Below are 18304 nucleotides of genomic sequence, written 5' to 3'. Positions count from 1 at the left end.
CGCTTTTTCTTCCGTCCGTCCAACAAACCAAACCAGTAGCTGGGCATACACGGCATAGCCTGCGGCACGCCTCGTTGAACCGTATGTCTCTGCACCGATGACCGAACTGCATTCTAATCATGGCCCACTTTCTGTCTACAAAGGTTAAAAGTCACTGGCGTCAGGAACATGAATCCCCGTTTTGTCTCTCAAGAAACATTGAAACAGTGCTTATTTTGCATGTTATGTAACGGGGACACATTTGCTCATCCCAAATGGTGCTTTTGCACGTTCTGGAAATAGGTGATTTGAAACAAGCGGTGTGCCTTGTATCGAATACGTCTTTTTATGAATGAGGGTAGGTTCAAATAGGCTTAGTCTCCCAAAATTGACCATCCAAGAAGCACCTCAGCTCAGATCGGTTGCCTTGTAAGCAGTCACTACTTAAAGCCAGCATCGGCTGTAGGGAAGTGTGACCAGGCAAGCGAATTCTCATCTGGCCCTCCTTATTCCTTCCTTCTATATTTCTCGGTGAGCTCGCTTCCACCGTCATCGTCCACGCTGCTCTCTGATCTTCTGGCGCGCCGCAAGCTTGCTTCACGATGGTGAATTGGTCAGACCCCGCCGAAATCGCGAAAGATAGTCGTATGTTCCAGTCATTGTTCTTCTTGTATTCTCTGAGCTTTTGCAGTTGTCTTCCAACGGCTCATCTTCGCAATTTTCGGTGTCTGTCTCTGGGAGCTTTTCACCACCTGTGGTTTCGAATGGTCCTTAATTACGCGTCGTCGTAAGTTCCGATGGCCTCTGGTGAGTCACGGGTTTTTTCGTCCATGGCATTTCTGCTAACGATGGCGCTCCGGTACTACAGAGTATGCACCTTGTATTTCTTGTTGTATTCCCAACTGACTGATTCCCTCCTCAGTCTTTTTCTTTCTATCTCGCTACTGTATCCTATTTGCCTTCATCGGACTGTGAGTCTTCTCAACCAAATCCATAGCAAAGGATGCTGACCAGCTCCCGTAGCATTATCTCCCTGTCTGTCACAACACGGGTAAAATATTCTGTCTCTCCCTTCTACGATCTAACTAACGCAAACAATGACACCTCAGATAAACTGTAACGTGAGCAATTATACCCTGCCATCTTCTACCGCAATTAAAAATCTTCTTCTCAGGCCCTGTATACATTCAACGGGGTACGCATGTCCCTATACTACCCCAGTCAAGTTCTCATGAGATTAATATTTCGATAGTGGGCAGGCAACATGACCATTTTGTGTGCTTCGACGTCTCTCATGCTCCGCACGTAAGTAGCATCTTGAAGATGAACGGCTGGCGCTGATGGGACCGCAGAATGGCTTTATGGGAGCGCCGTAAGAGCGTTGTCATTCCACTATCGCTTCTCTGCGCGGCGCATTGGGGACTCCTTTATCGCACGATGTTCATTGTTCATGCAGCCTGGGAGGACACCGCTAGCGCTTGTGTCGTAGTGCAAACCAATCCGGGAATACTCAACGTAACGTTCTTTTTCAGTGAGAGCTAGCCTTCCTGTGTCATCATGCATTCACTAACGGGGGATGTAGCCATGGGTTTCGATTTCGTCATCCTTTGTTTCACAGCCGTGGCTCTGATCTCCAAACACACCGCTCGTACTGATCTGTGGAAGTTACTCTTCAATGACGGTCTTGTTTACTTCTTGGTGACGTTTTCCTGCAATTGTATTCCTGCGGTACGTACTCTGTATACTAAATCGAATTTCGAGTTAACATTATTTTAGGTGTTGAACATTCTCAACCTGAACAGTAAGTTTCTAGTCTTTCTATTGGAGCGTCGACGTTCATCGTCCTACCCATAGCACCCATGAATGTGTAAGATTATCTCTCACTTGTATGATAACCCCATTGTAACAAGGATATTTATCTTAGGATTGCGACAGTGAGTGGAGTCCATTTGATTTTCGCTTCTATTCTAAACATACGTCCAAGGTGCCAGCTGCTTTAGTGTCGTACGTATGATAGTTTATTTCTTTCAGAACCGAGTCTGATCTCCAATGTACTTTAGGTCCATCGCTTCCGGCCGCGCTGTAATGCGTCTACTGGATTTCCACTCGCATGATGTGTACGTCCACTCAATGTCGGGCATGTCTAGCGGCAATACTCCGCCTCGTGCTCCTGCCCCAACAACGTTTGCGGTCTCTGTGGCAGCTCCTCCTTTGACGCGCCCGGAGGTTCACGTTACGACGGAACACTTTACCATGCATGAGTACCCGTAAGTGATCGTTGTTCTTCGGTTGGTGTCATTTGTTAAGGATACTATCGTAGGCGCGCTCAATACCGTAAGAGTCAGGATACCCAAAACTCCCTTGACCTCGAGGCGGGTTCAGAATCCTATAACGGTGTGAAGGGGGAGAGCGTCACGTCAATTACTGACTTGCGAGCGCGATAGGCTGTATAATACAAATTTGCAACATTTTCCTTTCGTATTCATTTCTGCCGCTTTCGCCTTCCTTATAATACAATACTCTTGCATTTTGATTTATAAAGTCTTACTCCAATGGTTCTTGCTTGGAGCAGATGATAATCGAACCTCAAAACTGAACGAAGCTTTTCCAAGGGGACGCCCAAAATAATAGATAAATCGCGAATACATATACATCATCGCCTCCGCTTTGACCGGCCTGGTTTCCGTACAGCAGCTATTCCTCCTTGACGGTTCATGCCTTTCGACTTTGGTCGAACAGGAAGACCTTTCGATGCTCTCCATTCCTCCCTCCGCGAACCTCTCCGTCCATGAGTTGATATACGAATAGCACCGGTACTGGGGGTATCCACTTCCATAGATTCTGGCGGTGGAAATACATGATAGGTAAAAGGGAAGTGGATATGATAAAATACACAGGAGCGAACCTTGTAGAGGGGTATCGTTATCTGGTGTATCCTGTGGCACTGCGAAAAGAACTATCAATGATCGTCATTCGAAAAGAAATAAATCGAATGGGATCAAGAAGAGTCTTTCAAAATGATGAGGCTACTGCCTGTCTTGCACGACGTCGACGACGTGGCTTGACGGACTCATGCTGCAGCGAGTGCATGGTGTCCGCGGTGATATCCATTGCATCCAGAAGACCAAAAGCCGCTAGCCAAGACGGTGACCAACCTGTTGAGTCTTCTACCTCTCCCTCAGCGTCTCCTAGGGGAATGTCCCCGTCCTTGTCCTTCGATATGACGGCCATCAGTTTGGCATTAAGGCGATGCAGGCGAGCAGCTTCTGTGGCTGCATAAATTCCGTCTTCTCGCTTCTTCGAGCGGTAATCCCGTTTTGTTTTGGATCGAAGTGATTTCGCCATTGCGTGTTGTTGGGAATGTGTGTGGTGGTGGTAGTGGTGGTTGTCGAGGGAAATTTAGTTGCCTCTAATGGACGACACCAAAGTTTTATAAAGCGGAGTTTGTATGTGTGGCTGCGCCTTTCAATCGTGACTCAGCCACTTGACTAAATATAGAATCAGATTGAGATTAGATGTTAATGTAAAAGGTATCTGATGGCTAATACAGTGTTCTAGATAGTTCTAATACTGTGCGTCCGAAAAGCTCTACAACAAACGCACCAAAGCAAAGAAAGTATGGTTACACCGGGGGCTGACGGTCCAGCTCTTTAAGTAGAAGGTCATTAACAAGTTTGGCGTTATCAAGATAAACTATTCGTCTGTCAAGTAAAGCACTATCAGAGATCACAAACACGCACCATGGTGGCCCGCATTGTTGACGATGTACATGCGTCCTTGACCATTACCGGACTGGCGTAGTCGTTCGACAGACTCTTGACCTCCTTCTGGGTCCATCCAATCATGGTCGCCATCTAGCCAAAATCAGTAACGTTTTGTTGGCTTAAAGTACGGTTGTTACTCACAGACGAAAGTTACCGGGATCTTGAGGGCAGAGATTCGATCAACGATGGGCATTCTGGCATGTGCGCCAGGAGCGAGAATATGGGATATGCAGTACTCTCCCGAGCCCTTCGCTAGAGTAATGTTGAGAATGTAATCGTGCATGTCACGCGTCTCCTCGGGCGTCAAGCCTGTGAATCGTCGCGATGAGTACTATAAGGAACAAATTAATGTGGGGTTCACTCATGCCATTGATATATGAAGACTGACCTTGCCAACTATCAACGGTCCCCAAAACATGGTCGATCGGACCACCTGGAATGGACTCCATCCTTCTTCCCACAGATAAGTGAAAAGCTTTCTAGTTCGGCTCTCTTGGGCTTTGGAAGTCCGTTGTCGAGACTCAATTTCCTGTACCTTCTGTCTCGTTGCTGGCTCTGTCGACCCACCAGGACCATGCGATTCCGAAGGTTCCAGCTCTTGTGAAGGAACAGAATAATCAGGTCCGCGGGGTACACCGGCGGGTGACAATAGAATCAACTTGTTGACTCGCGTTGGATATTTAAGCGCGTAGACGACACTGAAATATGCACCAAGAGAATGGCCGACAAGGGTCATCTTTTCAAGGCCCATTTTCTGACGCCAGTCCTCTAGAGAGTCAATGAAAAATGATTCGGCTTCTTTGACTCGTCCTGGAATGTCCTTGCGTGAAGCCTTGACAGTGAAAGGCACCCGGGCAGAGCGGCCCATGCCTAACCAGTCGAGCGCATAGACAGAACTCCCGCGCCTTCCAGCCCAGTTGGCAAGTGGCAGGAAATTCTGAAAGTAGAACCCAAGACCAGCGCCGTACCCATGAAGAAGAACTGTGGGCGGCGGTGCCGTTGGTGATGAAGAGGTTGGCGTTATAGAGAAGGTATTAACATAGTGTTTTGGTGTAGAGAGCTCGACCCTAGAGCTATGAGCCACCACTGGTCCGTCTACTGAAGTCGACGCATCTTTGCGAAAGAAAGGCAGCCGCCTAGTGAATCCGCCGGTAGATCAGTACTTGAATGTTATCAGGATCTGGATAGATAGCTGACCTTAGTAGCCGCTCCTCACTGATGGCACTTTGCTTCTCCCCCGCCGCCCACCTGGAAAACCACTAATATGAATACACTTGTTGCAGAGGCACCACAGGCTGACTGACCATTGTTTCATGCTTGCCGCGAATGCAGATGGAATCTCATTTGCAGGCGGCAAGGACGATAGTGCCGATGGATTGAGTGTTGCACTCATTGCAGATAGCGCACGAGGCAGACTTAACAGGGAGCGAGACGACGTGGTGAAGGGAAACTAAGGTGGGAACATGCGTAGCACTGCTCGGCTTTTGAGGCCATCCATGCCGTCCGTGAACGTCATGTAATGTAGTCAAAAAGGGGTAGATACTCCATAAAGGGAATTCCCACGTGTAGGCCACGTCCCGAGTCGGCACCAAAAACTCCGACAAATCTTACCGCCTCACCATCATGTACAACGGTATCGGTCTTACTACACCTCGAGGAAGGTTTGTATTCCTTTCAGACACATATCATATCATCTTCCTGACGCTTTTGCAGTGGAACGAATGGCTATGTTGTACGCAACCTCTCGACGTTAAGGTCGTATCAACCAGCCCAAGATCGTGCAAATGCTTGGGATGCAGCACCGCCCAAGCACCGTGAACCGGACGAAGGCATACTGGAACATGAAAGGAAACGGAAGGTTGAGGTTGAATGTCTAACCCTGCAGCTCGAGCTGGAGGATAATGGGTGAGTGCAACTGACGCTTTGTCGCCTTCGCTGTCTCACAACAGTCACGCAGTGTTGACGAGACGGAAATTGAAGAAAAAGTTAGCGCCCTCCGTGAAAAGCTTCTAGTGAATTTGTCAAGCATGGCACCCAAAAAACTGAAGCCTACCGACACTCATGGCATGGCCGCGGCTAAAAAGACCGAGCTTGCCAAAATGGCTCGTGCTTTCGGTACCAGTAGCAACTACAATGAAGGCGATGCTTTTGACCGAGAAAAGCAGGAAGAGCTCAAGGTGAAGCGGCAGGCTGAACGAGAGGAGAGAGATCGCAGAAAAGAGGAAGAGCGAGAAAAGATGTTGGAGCAAAAGGCTAAATGGGAAGCTGAGAAAAGGGAACGCGATCGACTGCGACGAAGAGAGGAGGACAGGATTCGACGGGAGAGAGAAGAAAATGCCTTGAAGCGTAAGGATCGTGGCATGCCTCCACCGCCTCTGCCTCCTCCAAGAGATCGGCCCTACCGTGACAGTCGTGGTTCAGACAGGCGCAGTCGGAGTCGAAGCCCTCGTCGTCGACCTTCGCCTCCCCGACGACCTCGCCGCGATTCGAGGTCACCGTCTCCTCCGCCTCGTCGACGATATGATTCACGTTCACGTTCACGTTCACGCTCACGGTCGTCGTCTCTGTCACGCTCTCCACCTCCACCTCGTCGGAGACGCTCACCTTCACCTCTCCGTCGCTCACCGCCTCCTACACCGCCTCGTCTGCGCGACGTAAGCCCTCCTCCCCGTCGCAGAGGACGGTCTGTATCCCATTCGCCGCCGTATAGGCCAAGAGACAGAAGGGACCCTCCCGTGGAGGATGACCCAAGGACAGACAGGGGAAGAAGGCAGCATTCTGAGGATCAACCTCGACGAGGTCGCGGTCGTTCTGCATCATCTGGTTCATCAATGTCTGTTAGCTCGCAGTCATCAGGGAGCCGAAGCCGAAGCCGTGACTAGTCGGCTTTGTCGTGTACTTTCTGCCTCTCATTTATTCCGTTTGTCTGATATGTACGAGTATTTCAACAAGATTGACTTTGCAGAAGCTCGCAACATTTTGAACCCAGAAAACATCAAGGTGGCGTTATACCAATGATTTTGAAATCACAATTTTGTTTCTAAAAGACCACTGTCCTTGAGCTTGAACTCATACCATCATGTCAAAGTACATTACACAGCTCCGTCTCAACGTGTTGGGTGTCAGCCTTTCCAAGACTAACTGCTATCGATATTAATGGTCCAGACAAACAAATACGCCATGTCGAACATCGTTGCGCATGTATCACGACATCCGTGGCACTGTACAAAAAAAGACTTTCCGATACGCTTCGTCATTAAATAGTGATGGTGGCCACTTTGCTTCTCTGCAATGACCTTCCCTTCTCCGAAGCGAATTATCGTGATTGGCGGTGGCCCTGCCGGGTTAGCTACTCTTCGTAGCCTGACTGAGCGCGGACAGTTCGACAAAGTAGAACTCCTGGAACGACGTGACGATGTTGGAGGTGTTTGGTATGTTTCACCTTTTACCGATGAATGTCACTGACTGCTTCTAGGTACCTTGATGATCCTAAGGAAGGTGATACCAAGCCTCGATGGCCATCGCCTTCATACCCAGGACTTGTCGGTAACGTTTTGCCTGAATACCTATCTTTTTCCCAGTTCCCATTCCCCGAGCCACCATCTACGCCAGATCAGCCCTTCCCGACGCTTGTAGAGACCCACGACTACCTCCGGGCGTTTGCTGATCCGTATTTAAAGAACGGGGCCATCCGATTGAACCATGAGGTTACTCGTGTCGAAGAACTTCCCGATGGTGCTGGTTGGAAAGTTGTGTTTAATGACTGGAACGATGGGGGCAAGCAGCGGACAGAGATCTGGGACGCTGTGGTTGTCACCGTTGGGTGGTACGATAATCCGGCTTGGCCAAACACGGAGGGGCTTGAAACACTAAAGGAGAAAGGGCTTGCAATTCATGCCAAGTGGTACAGAGGGCCTGAGCCTCACGTGGGCAAGGTAGGAAGCTCTGTTATCCTTTGTATCAGAGGCTCATGGCTTTGCAGCGTGCACTTGTCATCGGTAATGCTAATTCGTCCAACGATATGGCTTCACATCTCGTTCGAGTCGCAAAGGAACCCGTGTATAGGAGCATCCGTCGACCAGCTCTTCCGACATTTCCAAGTCTGCCGGATCCCCGTATCATTGACGTTGCCCCGGTCATTAAATATACGTTGGACGCCTCCACGAACAAGATAACAGCTACGCTGAGGGATGGCACCGTTATCGAAGACATAGATGTCGTACTCGTTGGTACAGGTTATAAGCCAATACCGTCTTTCGTGCATGTTCTAGACCCAACGACCAAGCAAGTGACGCCGCTCATGGCGGAGGAAATCAAGCCCCATCGTATCCCTGGTCTCCACCGCTATATTCTCTACGCCCACAACCCAACACTTGCTTTTGTCCTCGCGATGATGTGCTACACACCTTTTACCATCAGTGATCTCAGCAGTACCTGGCTCGCTCTCGCGTGGGGTGGAGAGATTGCCTACCCCGAGACCGCGGAAGGTAGACTGGAGTTTGAAAAAGCGAGATTGGCGTCAATCGATAAGGCGCTCGAAGATCTTACAGACCCTTCGTCCCTACTTTGTTGGGGTATTTTGGGAACCTTTGAGCAGGAGTTTTGTTCTGGACTCAAGGAGGATATACTGAAAGTCAGACCGGAGCTGAAGGACATTTTACCGGAGTGGAACGATGAGAGAACGAAGAAGAGGGAGTCGATGTACCCCTTGAAGTACAAGGCGCTTAAGTTGACTAGAGATCAAGGACGGAAAATTAAATTAGCACAGTACATAGCACAGTTGAGTAGACAGCAAATCTGACGCGACAAACGCGGCCTTTTTGCTTCCAATCGATTGAGCTGTTTATGCTACAGCCTGCTTGAACGTCTACTTTACAACATTACACCTCTCTACAGCTTTACAGCTCGTCCAGTCCAATGATAAAAGTCGCTCACATTGCAGACAACTGATGTGAAATTTCCGCTTGACTCACAGCGTCTCTTTCTCTTTTCTTCTCCCACCAGTAAGGCATATCATGAAACAATTCGCTCGGTTACCCGTCTACCAGAGCAGGCTCATCCAGTCTAGTCCAAAATCTTTGCCATCGGGGTCGCGATGCTTTGCTGGCCAGGTTCGTGGGTTGATTAGATATGATCAGAAGGAAATTTTCACGACGTCACTTTGAAACTAGGCCATCCCACCTGCTCCCTCGACGCGATATAAAGCTGCCACTCACGTTCCTTCGACGCAAAGCGCCAACGAAGCTACTGCCAAAACTCTGTCGCGTGCATCGACATATCTTTTACCTGTATATGCCCGGCCGGACTTTGTTCTTTCCCATGGAAAGGGATCGTACGTCTGGGATACAGAGGGTCGGAAATACCTGGACTTCTCAGCCGGAATCGCTGTAAATGCGCTAGGTCATGCTGATGAGGGAGTGGTAAAAGTACGCCGTGTTTTCTTGGTCACGCTGCGTTTTACCACACCAAAGTTGACTCGTCTCTGTAGGCCATATCGGATCACGCAGGGAAACTCTTACACACGAGTAATGTGTACCATAATGAGTGGACGCCCCAGCTCGCCGAGCTTCTTGTCACCTTGACCCAGAAGGAGGGGGGACTCGGCTTTCCCTCTTCTGGGTCTGGTGCTACGTCTGCTGCTGAAGGAGTGAAAGTATTCTTTGCTAATTCTGGTACTGAAGCCAACGAAGGGGCGCTCAAGGTAGCCCGAAAGGTTGGCAAGGACCGGTGGGCAGCAGCAGAACCCGGGCGGTCTTGGGACTCAAGAGGGTGTACTAAGACGCGATTGGTCTGTTTTGAGAATTCATTCCACGGAAGGAGTATGGGTGCCCTGAGCGTTACTAGCAACCCCAAATATCAGACTCCGTTCGCCCCGTTGCTTCCAGGAGTCGATGTGGGTAAAGTGAATGACTTTGCCGGCCTCCACGGGCTGGTGACTGACAATACCTGTGCTGTCATTGTGGAACCGATACAAGGGGAAGGGGGAATCAACGTGGCCCAAACGGAATGGCTTCAGGCTTTACGCAAACGCTGTGACGAGGTCGGGGCGGTTCTGATTTTCGACGAAATTCAGGTGAGCCAATGAGTCAACGTTTATTACCGTTGAAAGTTCTTGGAACTGAATAATGTGACTAGTGTGGGTTGTACAGGACGGGTTCTTTGTGGGCACATTCCACGCTGCCAGTTGATTCCCATCCAGACATCGTGACTATGGCAAAGCCGCTCGCTAATGGATATCCCGTCGGGGCTGTCATGATTCGAGACTCAGTTGCTTCAACTATGACAGCTGGTACGGTAGATGCGGATTTTACAGTCGGTGCAATTTATTAATCGCTGATACAGGAACCCACGGGACGACCTTTGGAGGTTCGCCACTCGCGGGCGCTGTTGGTCATTACGTACTTTCACAATTGTCGGAGCCTTCTTTCGTGACGCAAGTCAAGGAAACGAGTGCCTATCTTACTTCTCGGCTGGAACAACTGCCAAGGTGGTTCCCGGAAGTTCTACAGCCTCATATTCGAGGAAGGGGACTGATCCTTGGACTCGGATTCAAGAATGCTTCAGACCCGAGTCGGGTGGTCCAGTTAGCGCGAGAGCGAGGTGTATTTGTCTTGACGGCAGGAAAAGACGCCGTGCGACTGGTACCTAGCCTGAATATTGGGAAGGGTGAAGTAGATCTTGCGGTAGACGTAATAGAAAGCTGCCTGGGAGAGCTGTAGAATCAGTTGATATAAACACTGAATGCGCAGCTAGTTAGAATAATACGACCGGACATGGGGACCAAATCAAATACCGTAAATAGTAATGCGGCACGCGGGTCTCTACACCGGACGAATCGGAGAAACCCGATTGGCCAGCGCCGGAAGGGATAAATGTGGACCCCACAGTTTCCGATTTTTCTTTACCGGAAGACCCACCTTGACCTTTGCTCGATTCCAATGGACAAGCTCGCGTCCTTCACCCGTCTCTGTCCCTTCCTAGGAAGGACCAAACAATCCACTCTTCGTTCTCTTAGCACCTCAGTTTCTCCCAGGTATCCGTCGCTCACCAAGCTCACCGAGAGGGCAACAAAATGCCCCGTCATGGGCCCAGCTTTGAATACTCGTTCCAAGGAGCTCGCAGCTGGTTATGCTAGCATTGCCGGCAATTCCGACGTCGAGCAGATCCATAAGGAGCAGGGCATCAACGTTCCGGCTGGGGCGACCGTCGAAATGTGTCCCCATGCCTCTGCCGCCCGTGCCGCTGCTCGTACGGCTGAGGAACTTGCTGCAGCTGCAGCCAAGAATGCTGACAAGGCGGCAGCGGCAGCGGCCGGCTGTCCTTTCCACAAATCAGTAGCTTCCACTGAGGCCGCGAAGAAGGCCCCTACTCCCGTCAAGGCCGTCCACCCAGGTGCCTTCGACTACGAGAGGTTCTTCGTCGACGAGCTTGACAAGAAGCACCAGGACAAGTCTTACCGCTACTTCAACAATATCAACAGGCTTGCCAAAAAGTTCCCTATCGCACACACGAGCGAACCTGAGGACTTGGTCCAGGTCTGGTGTTCGAATGATTACCTGGGGATGGGAAACAATCCTGTTGTCCTCGAAACCATGCAGTGAGTTTCCCCGTAAACTCTCCTTTTACCCCAGGCTGATACCAGGCTAGTCGTACTCTTGACAAGTACGGTCATGGTGCTGGAGGGACGCGTAACATCGCTGGAAACGGCGCTCTGCATCTGCAACTCGAACAAGAACTTGCAGCTTTGCATCGCAAGCCCGCCGCTCTCGTATTTTCGTCTTGCTACGTAGCAAATGATGCCACGCTTTCCACTCTCGGGGCGAAACTGCCCGGGTGTGTGCTTTTCTCAGACACCATGAACCATGCGTCCATGATTCAAGGCATGCGCCACTCGGGCGCGAAACGGGTTATTTTCAAACACAATGATTTGGAGGACTTGGAGGCAAAATTGAAGCAGTACCCGATGGAAACGCCGAAGATTATCGCTTTCGAGAGTGTTTACTCGATGTGTGGCAGTATTGGACCCATCAAGGAGATTTGTGATCTGGCTGAGCAATATGGCGCTTTGACGTTCCTTGACGAGGTATATGCGGTCTGATTTTCGTCATAATTTTCTTCTGATGATTTTCAGGTTCACGCTGTGGGACTATATGGACCTCGTGGTGCTGGTGTTGCTGAGCATCTAGACTACGATGTCCACAAGGCCGCCGGAGACAGTCCAGATCCTATCCCCGGAACTGTCATGGATCGCATCGATATTATTACGGGTATGTCAAAACATATGTTCCGCTGAATATTACTGATCTTCTTTTGCAGGTACATTAGGAAAATCGTATGGTGCGGTCGGAGGTTACATCGCTGGTTCCGATGATTTCGTTGATATGATTCGGTCTTACGCTCCTGGTTTCATCTTCACGACTTCCTTACCTCCCGCTACGGTTGCTGGTGCCCATGCTAGTATCGCCTATCAGATGTCCTACGTCGGTGATCGTCAATTGAAGCAGGTCAATGTTCGTGAGGTCAAGAGACGATTTGCTGAACTTGATATCCCTGTCGTGTATGTCCCTTTTTCCCATTTCGACTTCCTGCGCTGACTATTCAAATGTAGTCCCGGTACCTCGCATATTGTCCCTGTTTTCGTCGGAGATGCTGCTCTTGCCAAGGCTGCTTCGGACAAGTTACTTGTTGAACACGATATCTACGTTCAGTCTATCAACTATCCGACTGTCGCTCGTGGTGAAGAGCGACTTCGTATCACGGTCACTCCTCGCCACACTGTCGAACAAATGGACAAGCTTATCGCCGCGGTCGACCAGATATTCACGGAATTGAACATTAACCGGTTGAGTGATTGGAAGGCTATTGGTGGTCGTGCTGGTGTTGGCTCTCCCGGTGCGGAGGAGAACTTGGTTCCTATATGGAACGACGAGCAGCTCGGATACCACAATGGCACTACTCCCAAGACGTTGCACGATGGACAGAAGGCTGTGTTGGACATGAAGGGTGTGGCTTCTGCCAGGAGCAAATTCAACAAGCTTTTGGGCCCTATGACTGGACCTCTGGAGGCCAGCAGACCCATTGAGGCTTCGGTGGCTAGCGCGAACCTTAGGTTGAAGTCGGGTGGACTGGTGATGCCGGCTGAGGAATCTTCCATCCCCATTCCCAAGCTTGTCGCGGCTGCTGCTTGACACGCTGAATGCTATTTCACCTGTACTTCCAATTGATGTTGTTTCGGATAGTCTTCTGTTATGGAATACGTACTTGTATTGGTGACCATTTGATGCAGGGATTTTCTGCCCTTTAAACCGGACTCGAGAAAACACCATGCATTGAAGCAACTCGTTCACGGATACGACTGTCGCCGATTTTCGTGCAACGCCGGATAAGCAATTTACCCCCCTAACAGCTTACTCTTCACGATGCCTTTCAGAGCACAGTAAGTCCGAAGATTTGGCTTCTTGACCACAGTGATATAGAATTGTTTAGTACCACAGATGCTATGTGCTCTACGACCAAGTCCCACCTAGCTACACCACACATTGACGGCACCATCCGCACCTCCGCTGAGAAGCCATGGATGGTGATTGCACCATTTCACCTGCAAAGCACCTAGTCCATCCTTTACCTGATGTCCCCGTAGAATCTTGAGAGGAACAATGAGAGGATCCGTCATTAAATCATTGTAAACTCTTGCGTGGAAGATCTGTATGGTGCCATCGTCTGACGACGAAGCGAATAAAGGGTATGTGGGATGGAAGTGTAACGAGCGAATGGCTCGCGTATGGTATCTGTGGGAATAATGACTTAGCTTGTGGTCAAATTTTCGCGCCCTTCTCCAACTTACCGTAACACTTTATACGGCTTGTCGCTCAGTTCGAGGTCGAACCAGCACAATTTTCGGTCATATCCTCCAACGATAACATGATCACCGGAAGGATGTACATCCATGGAAGATATCCATTTGATACCTGGAGTGAGCGTCTTTAACAACAGCTGTTCAGACAGGTTGTATATCCGAACGTATTGTTGCGTCTTTTGCCGGATTAACGGCATGATCATGAAAAGAAGGAGTTACACGTACTGCGACGAAGAAGTGGGGTTTCAGAGGATGGAACAAGACCAATTGCACGCTTCCTCTGATTTTTTTGAAAGGAGCTTGAGAATGCCGTCGGGTTACTTGGTGAATCCAAACGCCTCCAAGATTACTTCCGCTGGCTGCGTAAAAACCCATCAGGAAACGCTACTTCCAAGCGATGGGGAGAACTTACAAACTGATGCAAGATAATCTCCTCTCCGATGCCACACAAGTTGTTTCGGTAAGCCAGACGTTTGCGGAAGCTGCACAGTAAGGATCGGAGAATTTATCGACCATGAACTCGACGATGCTGTCGTCCATTTTACGGCAGAGGGGACGTCAGGCGGGGGAGGTAAGGTTGCTGGCGCCAGCAACTTATATGTCAAGTTGTACACAGAGGATGGAAGATTGGGAGGGATAACAAAGTAAATGGTCTCTTCGCTATAGTGAAAGTTTGGGTTACTGTGTGAAAGCACCATAAAGAAAAAAGCACATACATGCCAACAACAAAATAACTGACATCCGTCCTTGGGCACCATTCCACCGAGCCAATCTTAGAAGAGAACTTCCAGCGTTTGACTTCTCTCCCCACAGAGACTTCCCACAAACAGACGACACCGTTGTCATCTCCACTTATCACCCATGCGCCGTCCGGACTAACGCTGAGGCATCTCGCCAAGCTGTCATTATGCGAAAAAGTCAAGGACTTATAGACCGGGAAAGGCTTGAGGCTGCTGGGACTAGGAAGTTTCGGAATTAAGGACTGGGGATCTATGTTAAGTTTCACCCTCTGCACACGAGGAGCTAGGTAGAGATCCAACTGCCTATTGAATCTCTCCTTGATGAAGCGGTCGTATCCTGGCACAAGTCGCAAAGCTGAGTACTTCTGTGGAAGATAGTCTCTTTCTCGATCCTCAGGGTCGAGGCTCTCCCATTCCTTGCGCTCAGCCTCGGTCGGGAGATACTCTTCTGGAGGGTTGTACGATTCTGAATTTGTAGGTAACTTCGGTTTTGGAGCTGGAAGTGGTGGCGCATGTGATGTTGAAGCCTCGGACCAGATGGGATAGAATTGTTGCTGAGCTGTTGCCTTTGGTTTGGAAGGGACGATACGTCCCTGGCGTATTGCACGCACGATTTTCATCACCTAGTGGAAGAATTTATACTTGGGATGCAAAGAAGCAGTATAATGCTTACCTTTTGCTTTTCCCATTTACTAGGTATCCATCTACGCTTGGGTTCGGGAGCGGCAGATAGAGGCATGATCTCTTCTTTCCCCTTCCCGGTAAACCATTCTGTCATTGGTTCGTAGGGATCATATTCTGCGTCGGGTACTTCGTTTGCATGCAGCCTTCGAATGAGATCAAGCTCTTCTGTTGTTAGAGGCTTGTCCATCTGGGTGTTTTTATCAAACGCAGACGTCCTAGAAAAAAAATTAACAATCCGCGCTATGCTACTGCTCAATGAACGCACCAGGAAGAGGGATCTTCTACAGTCTGTAAGAACTTGTCTAACTCGTCCCCACGTGCAGGCCGTAGTACCTTCTTCCCATCAATGTTGTATCCAACATGCGGAAGGTCGTCGTACCAATGCATTGGAACATTACCGACACGATTAGGTGCCTAAATAATGTTAGTGGAAAGCATACGAACACAACAAAGGTACGTACGTCCTCTGTAGACGAGTCCGAGTCATACTCAGGTTCTATTTCTGGGTAGACACGCTTGTGTTGGCCAGTAATGTCGGATATAACGGTTTTTGGTTTTGGGAAGATATGGACATCTTCGTCGGAACTTTCTGTGTCTCCCTCGTCGTCTGTTTCCTCCTCGTCCTCATCGTCGTCTTCAAATTCAGAATCTTCCTCATCCGTGTCGCTCTGGGCATCTATCTCGGGGAATTCGTCGACAGCGTCGTCAGTATCTGAAGCAATACTTCCGCCCTCCTCATCGCTGTGCATGACCATATCTATGGCCCTATGAAACACGCCATCTGTCGTGTCATCCTTTATAGGCTGTTTTCGCTTTCTACTATGCTCCTGTGCAGCCGTCATTCTCGACGAGCGGTGAGGTCAGGAAAGGTAAAAGGGCAAAAAATCTCAAAGGTGACACCGGACCGCGATCGAAAAATATTTCAGTGTTCTCACGGACGTTGATGTCAAACACAGCACAATAACACGACCTTGTTCAAACTACGAGCATACTCCTTGACACAGAAAAATGGTCAACTACGGCGGTGGTGAGTGTGTCCACATTGCGATTCTTATTCTTCTCCCTTATATAAAATCTCTGTCGCCAATTGTAGACGAAGTATCAGCACTCGTCGTTGACATTGGATCTTCGTCATTACGCGCTGGATATGCAGGAGACGATACCCCGAAAGCCATAATTCCAACATCGTATGGCTACATCAAGGCGCCTGATGATGGAGACTTTGCTATGGCGGACGTAAACGATGTCGAGGTAGCCCCAAAACCGAAGTTGGCGAAATCCTACATAGGACAATCTGGACCGTCAGTGTGGAGAAGCGGTATGGAAGTGGCCAATCCTATCAAGGGGGGACTCAGTGAGTGAACAATTCTTGCTATATTGTATACTGTGATAATCTTTCGTGACCAGTAAATGATTTTGGGCCTATACATGCCCTGATCGAGCATGCTGTCGTCAATGTTATGGGATGCAATCCTTCTGAGCACCCAATCCTGGTCACTGAACCCTCATGGAATACCGTTGAGAATCGAGAGCGGATGGCCGAAATAATGTTCGAAGAATTCCAGGTACCTGCTTTCTACATTTCCAACACCGGGGTTCTCAACACGTAGGTTTCCAAGAGCCATTTACCGCCTACTAGGACTTTATTGATTCATATCATTCAGCTTTGCAGCGGGAAAAGGGTCTGCACTAGTCATTGATATCGGTCAAGACATGGCGAGCGTGACACCTGTCGTAGACGGATTTGTTTTGCGCAAAGGTGGGTATTTTGTTATGCTTCAAATCCAATCATCTGATGGGTCACAGGCCTTGTATACTCGTCTCTTCCATCACTTATCCACTCCAGCGCCCATAGCATCCTTACGCAGCCAACACATACCCGACGAGGTATCGATTTGTTTCCACATCAACTCATAACAAGTAAATTGGTATGTCCTAAACGTCTTCTCCTGTGGTAATATAGTCGTAATGTCGTATTTTACAGCCCGTCGAACCTAACAGCCCACCAAAATTCACCCTGCGTGAGGATCGCCTGGCTGGAACAACTGATAGCTGGCGTCAGTGGTACGAAGCTCGCGAAGTGGACGAATGGCTACAAACTGTGGGTGGCGTGCTCGAGACAGGATGGAACGATCAGTGAGCTGTGGTTATTACAGTTGAGCGTCTAAATGAAACATCTATTCCAGAGCCGCGGCTAATCGACCACCGAGGCAATATGAATTCCCTACAGGTTTCAACACCTGGTTTGGGGCCGAGCGATACTTTGTCGGGGAACAATTTTTCTACCACTCCCCTCAAATGAGCGTAAGTTGGAATCTCTCGATGCTTTCACTACTCTAAGTCAGAGACTGCAGGCTTCCAATCATTCCTTACCCAAAACAATACCCGCATTGATCAGCGAATCCCTGCGATCGTACGACATCGAACTCCGCCAAGTTTTGATGGGAAATGTCGTTCTTACTGGAGGAGGTAGTCTATTCTCTGGATTCAATGACCGGCTTGCCACAGAGCTGGGCCGGACTTTCCCTCACGTAAGTTGTTAGCATCTGTCGCTTGTACCTTTGACAACTTATGTTCTCGCAGGTCAAAATTCATGCTCCCGGAAATCCTATTGAGCGCCGTTATGGAGGCTGGTTAGGGGGTAGCATTTTAGCGAGTCTGGGTACTTTCCATCAACTGTGGATAAGCAAGGAGGAATGGCAGGTAAGACAATATACTGTATATCGTGGTCAGCCCCTCACGTCTCATTCGTAGGAGCACGGAAAAGGTATTGTCGCGCAGAGGTGTAAATGATATAAACTTGGTATATCTTTATGATATTTTGTTCGAGCCGTATTGTATCACTCTGTTTGACATAAATAAGTCTTCTTCATTTACACAAACTTGCCTACACTACAACAATCAAAAGGCCTTGGAAGGACGGAATGCGAGGGATTGAAGTAAAATGTGTTGCTCTGCGAACGCACGGGGAGCGCAGCTATCCCGGGAATTCAAGAAGCCTTTCCCATTGTCCTGCAAGTCGAGTGATTATTAATTCTTCCTTTGCAATTTTACACCTATGAAATAGTTTCTGGTAAGCCTCAAGACAACAGCATGAGTGAAAGGATACTGACCTTAGCCGAACATGACAATTGCAACGAAAGAAGGAAATGGATGTAACAAATGGAGAAGAAAGGAAAGAGGGAGAGCGGCGGAAAGTGCCAGGTAGCTATGCGTGTCCAATATACCTGCAGACCTCGATGTATCATAAAGACTTGAATAAAGCTGAAATGAATGAAAAG

General features: G+C 49.1%; 9 protein-coding genes across 9 annotated transcripts; 6 read left to right on the top strand and 3 right to left on the bottom strand.

Moving 5' to 3' along the window:
- Positions 1-581: 581 nt before the first annotated feature.
- Positions 582-2423, top strand: EV420DRAFT_1635375 (uncharacterized protein; the record flags this gene model as incomplete). Its single annotated transcript, XM_060476435.1, has 15 exons — positions 582-624; positions 671-766; positions 902-950; positions 1003-1030; positions 1089-1100; positions 1154-1174; positions 1232-1284; positions 1332-1510; positions 1562-1707; positions 1756-1780; positions 1834-1846; positions 1904-1913; positions 1964-1983; positions 2040-2246; positions 2300-2423. The coding sequence occupies 15 exons, from the start codon at positions 582-584 to the stop codon at positions 2421-2423; spliced, it is 1026 nt and encodes a 341-aa protein (XP_060338392.1).
- A 129-nt stretch (positions 2424-2552) lies between these two features.
- On the bottom strand, positions 2553-3436 carry EV420DRAFT_447305 (uncharacterized protein). The gene is made up of 3 exons (XM_060482162.1): positions 3135-3436; positions 2885-2923; positions 2553-2820 (listed from the first exon to the last, which is right to left on the bottom strand). Exons 1-3 carry the CDS (start codon positions 3322-3324, stop codon positions 2633-2635), a joined length of 417 nt encoding a protein of 138 aa, XP_060338391.1. The 5' UTR covers positions 3325-3436; the 3' UTR covers positions 2553-2632.
- On the bottom strand, positions 3403-5255 carry EV420DRAFT_1502955 (Alpha/Beta hydrolase protein). Its single transcript, XM_060471147.1, has 6 exons — positions 5048-5255; positions 4941-4991; positions 4132-4879; positions 3885-4074; positions 3720-3833; positions 3403-3672 (listed from the first exon to the last, which is right to left on the bottom strand). The coding sequence occupies exons 1-6, from the start codon at positions 5134-5136 to the stop codon at positions 3602-3604; spliced, it is 1263 nt and encodes a 420-aa protein (XP_060338390.1). The 5' UTR covers positions 5137-5255; the 3' UTR covers positions 3403-3601.
- Positions 5256-5347: 92 nt separating this feature from the next.
- Positions 5348-6790, top strand: EV420DRAFT_1324977 (uncharacterized protein). Its single transcript, XM_060468731.1, has 3 exons — positions 5348-5404; positions 5457-5648; positions 5701-6790. Exons 1-3 carry the CDS (start codon positions 5367-5369, stop codon positions 6623-6625), a joined length of 1155 nt encoding a protein of 384 aa, XP_060338389.1. The 5' UTR covers positions 5348-5366; the 3' UTR covers positions 6626-6790.
- EV420DRAFT_1324973 (uncharacterized protein) lies at positions 6791-8571 on the top strand. Its single transcript, XM_060468730.1, has 3 exons — positions 6791-7174; positions 7219-7678; positions 7726-8571. The coding sequence occupies exons 1-3, from the start codon at positions 7035-7037 to the stop codon at positions 8542-8544; spliced, it is 1419 nt and encodes a 472-aa protein (XP_060338388.1). The 5' UTR covers positions 6791-7034; the 3' UTR covers positions 8545-8571.
- Positions 8566-10592, top strand: EV420DRAFT_1502946 (acetylornithine and succinylornithine aminotransferase). Its single transcript, XM_060471146.1, has 5 exons — positions 8566-8854; positions 8915-9169; positions 9232-9816; positions 9879-10032; positions 10086-10592. The coding sequence occupies exons 1-5, from the start codon at positions 8759-8761 to the stop codon at positions 10460-10462; spliced, it is 1467 nt and encodes a 488-aa protein (XP_060338387.1). The 5' UTR covers positions 8566-8758; the 3' UTR covers positions 10463-10592.
- A 50-nt stretch (positions 10593-10642) lies between these two features.
- On the top strand, positions 10643-13054 carry EV420DRAFT_1324968 (5-aminolevulinate synthase). The gene is made up of 5 exons (XM_060468728.1): positions 10643-11340; positions 11391-11826; positions 11875-12010; positions 12060-12300; positions 12352-13054. Exons 1-5 carry the CDS (start codon positions 10682-10684, stop codon positions 12929-12931), a joined length of 2052 nt encoding a protein of 683 aa, XP_060338386.1. The 5' UTR covers positions 10643-10681; the 3' UTR covers positions 12932-13054.
- Positions 13055-15956, bottom strand: EV420DRAFT_1502942 (NUC169 domain-containing protein). Its single transcript, XM_060471145.1, has 8 exons — positions 15485-15956; positions 15289-15437; positions 15013-15238; positions 14316-14962; positions 14012-14259; positions 13825-13958; positions 13588-13775; positions 13055-13531 (listed from the first exon to the last, which is right to left on the bottom strand). The coding sequence occupies exons 1-8, from the start codon at positions 15863-15865 to the stop codon at positions 13267-13269; spliced, it is 2238 nt and encodes a 745-aa protein (XP_060338385.1). The 5' UTR covers positions 15866-15956; the 3' UTR covers positions 13055-13266.
- On the top strand, positions 15957-17865 carry EV420DRAFT_1502939 (actin-related protein Arp4p). The gene is made up of 9 exons (XM_060471144.1): positions 15957-16050; positions 16117-16377; positions 16431-16629; positions 16688-16782; positions 16830-16951; positions 17008-17159; positions 17210-17327; positions 17378-17554; positions 17607-17865. The coding sequence occupies exons 1-9, from the start codon at positions 16032-16034 to the stop codon at positions 17775-17777; spliced, it is 1314 nt and encodes a 437-aa protein (XP_060338384.1). The 5' UTR covers positions 15957-16031; the 3' UTR covers positions 17778-17865.
- The last annotated feature ends 439 nt before the right edge of the window (positions 17866-18304 follow it).

Source organism: Desarmillaria tabescens (genome assembly GCF_030435595.1).
Source record: "Desarmillaria tabescens strain CCBAS 213 chromosome Unknown EV420scaffold_2, whole genome shotgun sequence".
NCBI classification, from domain to species: domain Eukaryota; kingdom Fungi; phylum Basidiomycota; class Agaricomycetes; order Agaricales; family Physalacriaceae; genus Desarmillaria; species Desarmillaria tabescens.
The sequence above is the reverse complement of the archived record's forward strand: the minus strand, read 5'-3'. Positions and strand labels throughout refer to the sequence as shown.

Bases quoted from the DNA above. Each gene is read 5' to 3' on its own strand.
- EV420DRAFT_447305 (XM_060482162.1), bottom strand. From the start codon at position 3,324: ATGGCGAAATCACTTCGATCCAAAACAAAACGGGATTACCGCTCGAAG. The intron at 2,924-3,134 runs GTTGGTCACCGT...TTCTTTTCGCAG, and splicing joins AGAGGTAGAAGACTCAACAG to TGCCACAGGATACACCAGAT. The intron at 2,821-2,884 runs GTTCGCTCCTGT...TTCCACCGCCAG, and splicing joins TAACGATACCCCTCTACAAG to AATCTATGGAAGTGGATACC.
- EV420DRAFT_1324968 (XM_060468728.1), top strand. From the start codon at position 10,682: ATGGACAAGCTCGCGTCCTTCACCCGTCTCTGTCCCTTCCTAGGAAGG. The intron at 11,341-11,390 runs GTGAGTTTCCCC...ATACCAGGCTAG, and splicing joins GTTGTCCTCGAAACCATGCA to TCGTACTCTTGACAAGTACG. The intron at 11,827-11,874 runs GTATATGCGGTC...GATGATTTTCAG, and splicing joins CTTTGACGTTCCTTGACGAG to GTTCACGCTGTGGGACTATA.
- EV420DRAFT_1502955 (XM_060471147.1), bottom strand. From the start codon at position 5,136: ATGAGTGCAACACTCAATCCATCGGCACTATCGTCCTTGCCGCCTGCA. The intron at 4,992-5,047 runs GTCAGTCAGCCT...GTGGTTTTCCAG, and splicing joins GCGGCAAGCATGAAACAATG to GTGGGCGGCGGGGGAGAAGC. The intron at 4,880-4,940 runs GTCAGCTATCTA...CGGATTCACTAG, and splicing joins AGTGAGGAGCGGCTACTAAG to GCGGCTGCCTTTCTTTCGCA.
- EV420DRAFT_1502946 (XM_060471146.1), top strand. From the start codon at position 8,759: ATGAAACAATTCGCTCGGTTACCCGTCTACCAGAGCAGGCTCATCCAG. The intron at 9,170-9,231 runs GTACGCCGTGTT...TCGTCTCTGTAG, and splicing joins CTGATGAGGGAGTGGTAAAA to GCCATATCGGATCACGCAGG. The intron at 9,817-9,878 runs GTGAGCCAATGA...TAATGTGACTAG, and splicing joins TGATTTTCGACGAAATTCAG to TGTGGGTTGTACAGGACGGG.
- EV420DRAFT_1502942 (XM_060471145.1), bottom strand. From the start codon at position 15,865: ATGACGGCTGCACAGGAGCATAGTAGAAAGCGAAAACAGCCTATAAAG. The intron at 14,260-14,315 runs GTATGTGCTTTT...CTTTCACTATAG, and splicing joins AGTTATTTTGTTGTTGGCAT to CGAAGAGACCATTTACTTTG. The intron at 13,959-14,011 runs GTAAGTTCTCCC...GTTTTTACGCAG, and splicing joins AGATTATCTTGCATCAGTTT to CCAGCGGAAGTAATCTTGGA.
- EV420DRAFT_1502939 (XM_060471144.1), top strand. The intron at 16,952-17,007 runs GTATGTCCTAAA...CGTATTTTACAG, and splicing joins AACTCATAACAAGTAAATTG to CCCGTCGAACCTAACAGCCC. The intron at 17,555-17,606 runs GTAAGTTGTTAG...ATGTTCTCGCAG, and splicing joins TGGGCCGGACTTTCCCTCAC to GTCAAAATTCATGCTCCCGG.
- EV420DRAFT_1324977 (XM_060468731.1), top strand. From the start codon at position 5,367: ATGTACAACGGTATCGGTCTTACTACACCTCGAGGAAG. The intron at 5,405-5,456 runs GTTTGTATTCCT...ACGCTTTTGCAG, and splicing joins CTTACTACACCTCGAGGAAG to TGGAACGAATGGCTATGTTG. The intron at 5,649-5,700 runs GTGAGTGCAACT...ACAGTCACGCAG, and splicing joins CTCGAGCTGGAGGATAATGG to TGTTGACGAGACGGAAATTG.
- EV420DRAFT_1324973 (XM_060468730.1), top strand. From the start codon at position 7,035: ATGACCTTCCCTTCTCCGAAGCGAATTATCGTGATTGGCGGTGGCCCT. The intron at 7,175-7,218 runs GTATGTTTCACC...GACTGCTTCTAG, and splicing joins GACGATGTTGGAGGTGTTTG to GTACCTTGATGATCCTAAGG. The intron at 7,679-7,725 runs GTAGGAAGCTCT...ATGGCTTTGCAG, and splicing joins CTGAGCCTCACGTGGGCAAG to CGTGCACTTGTCATCGGTAA.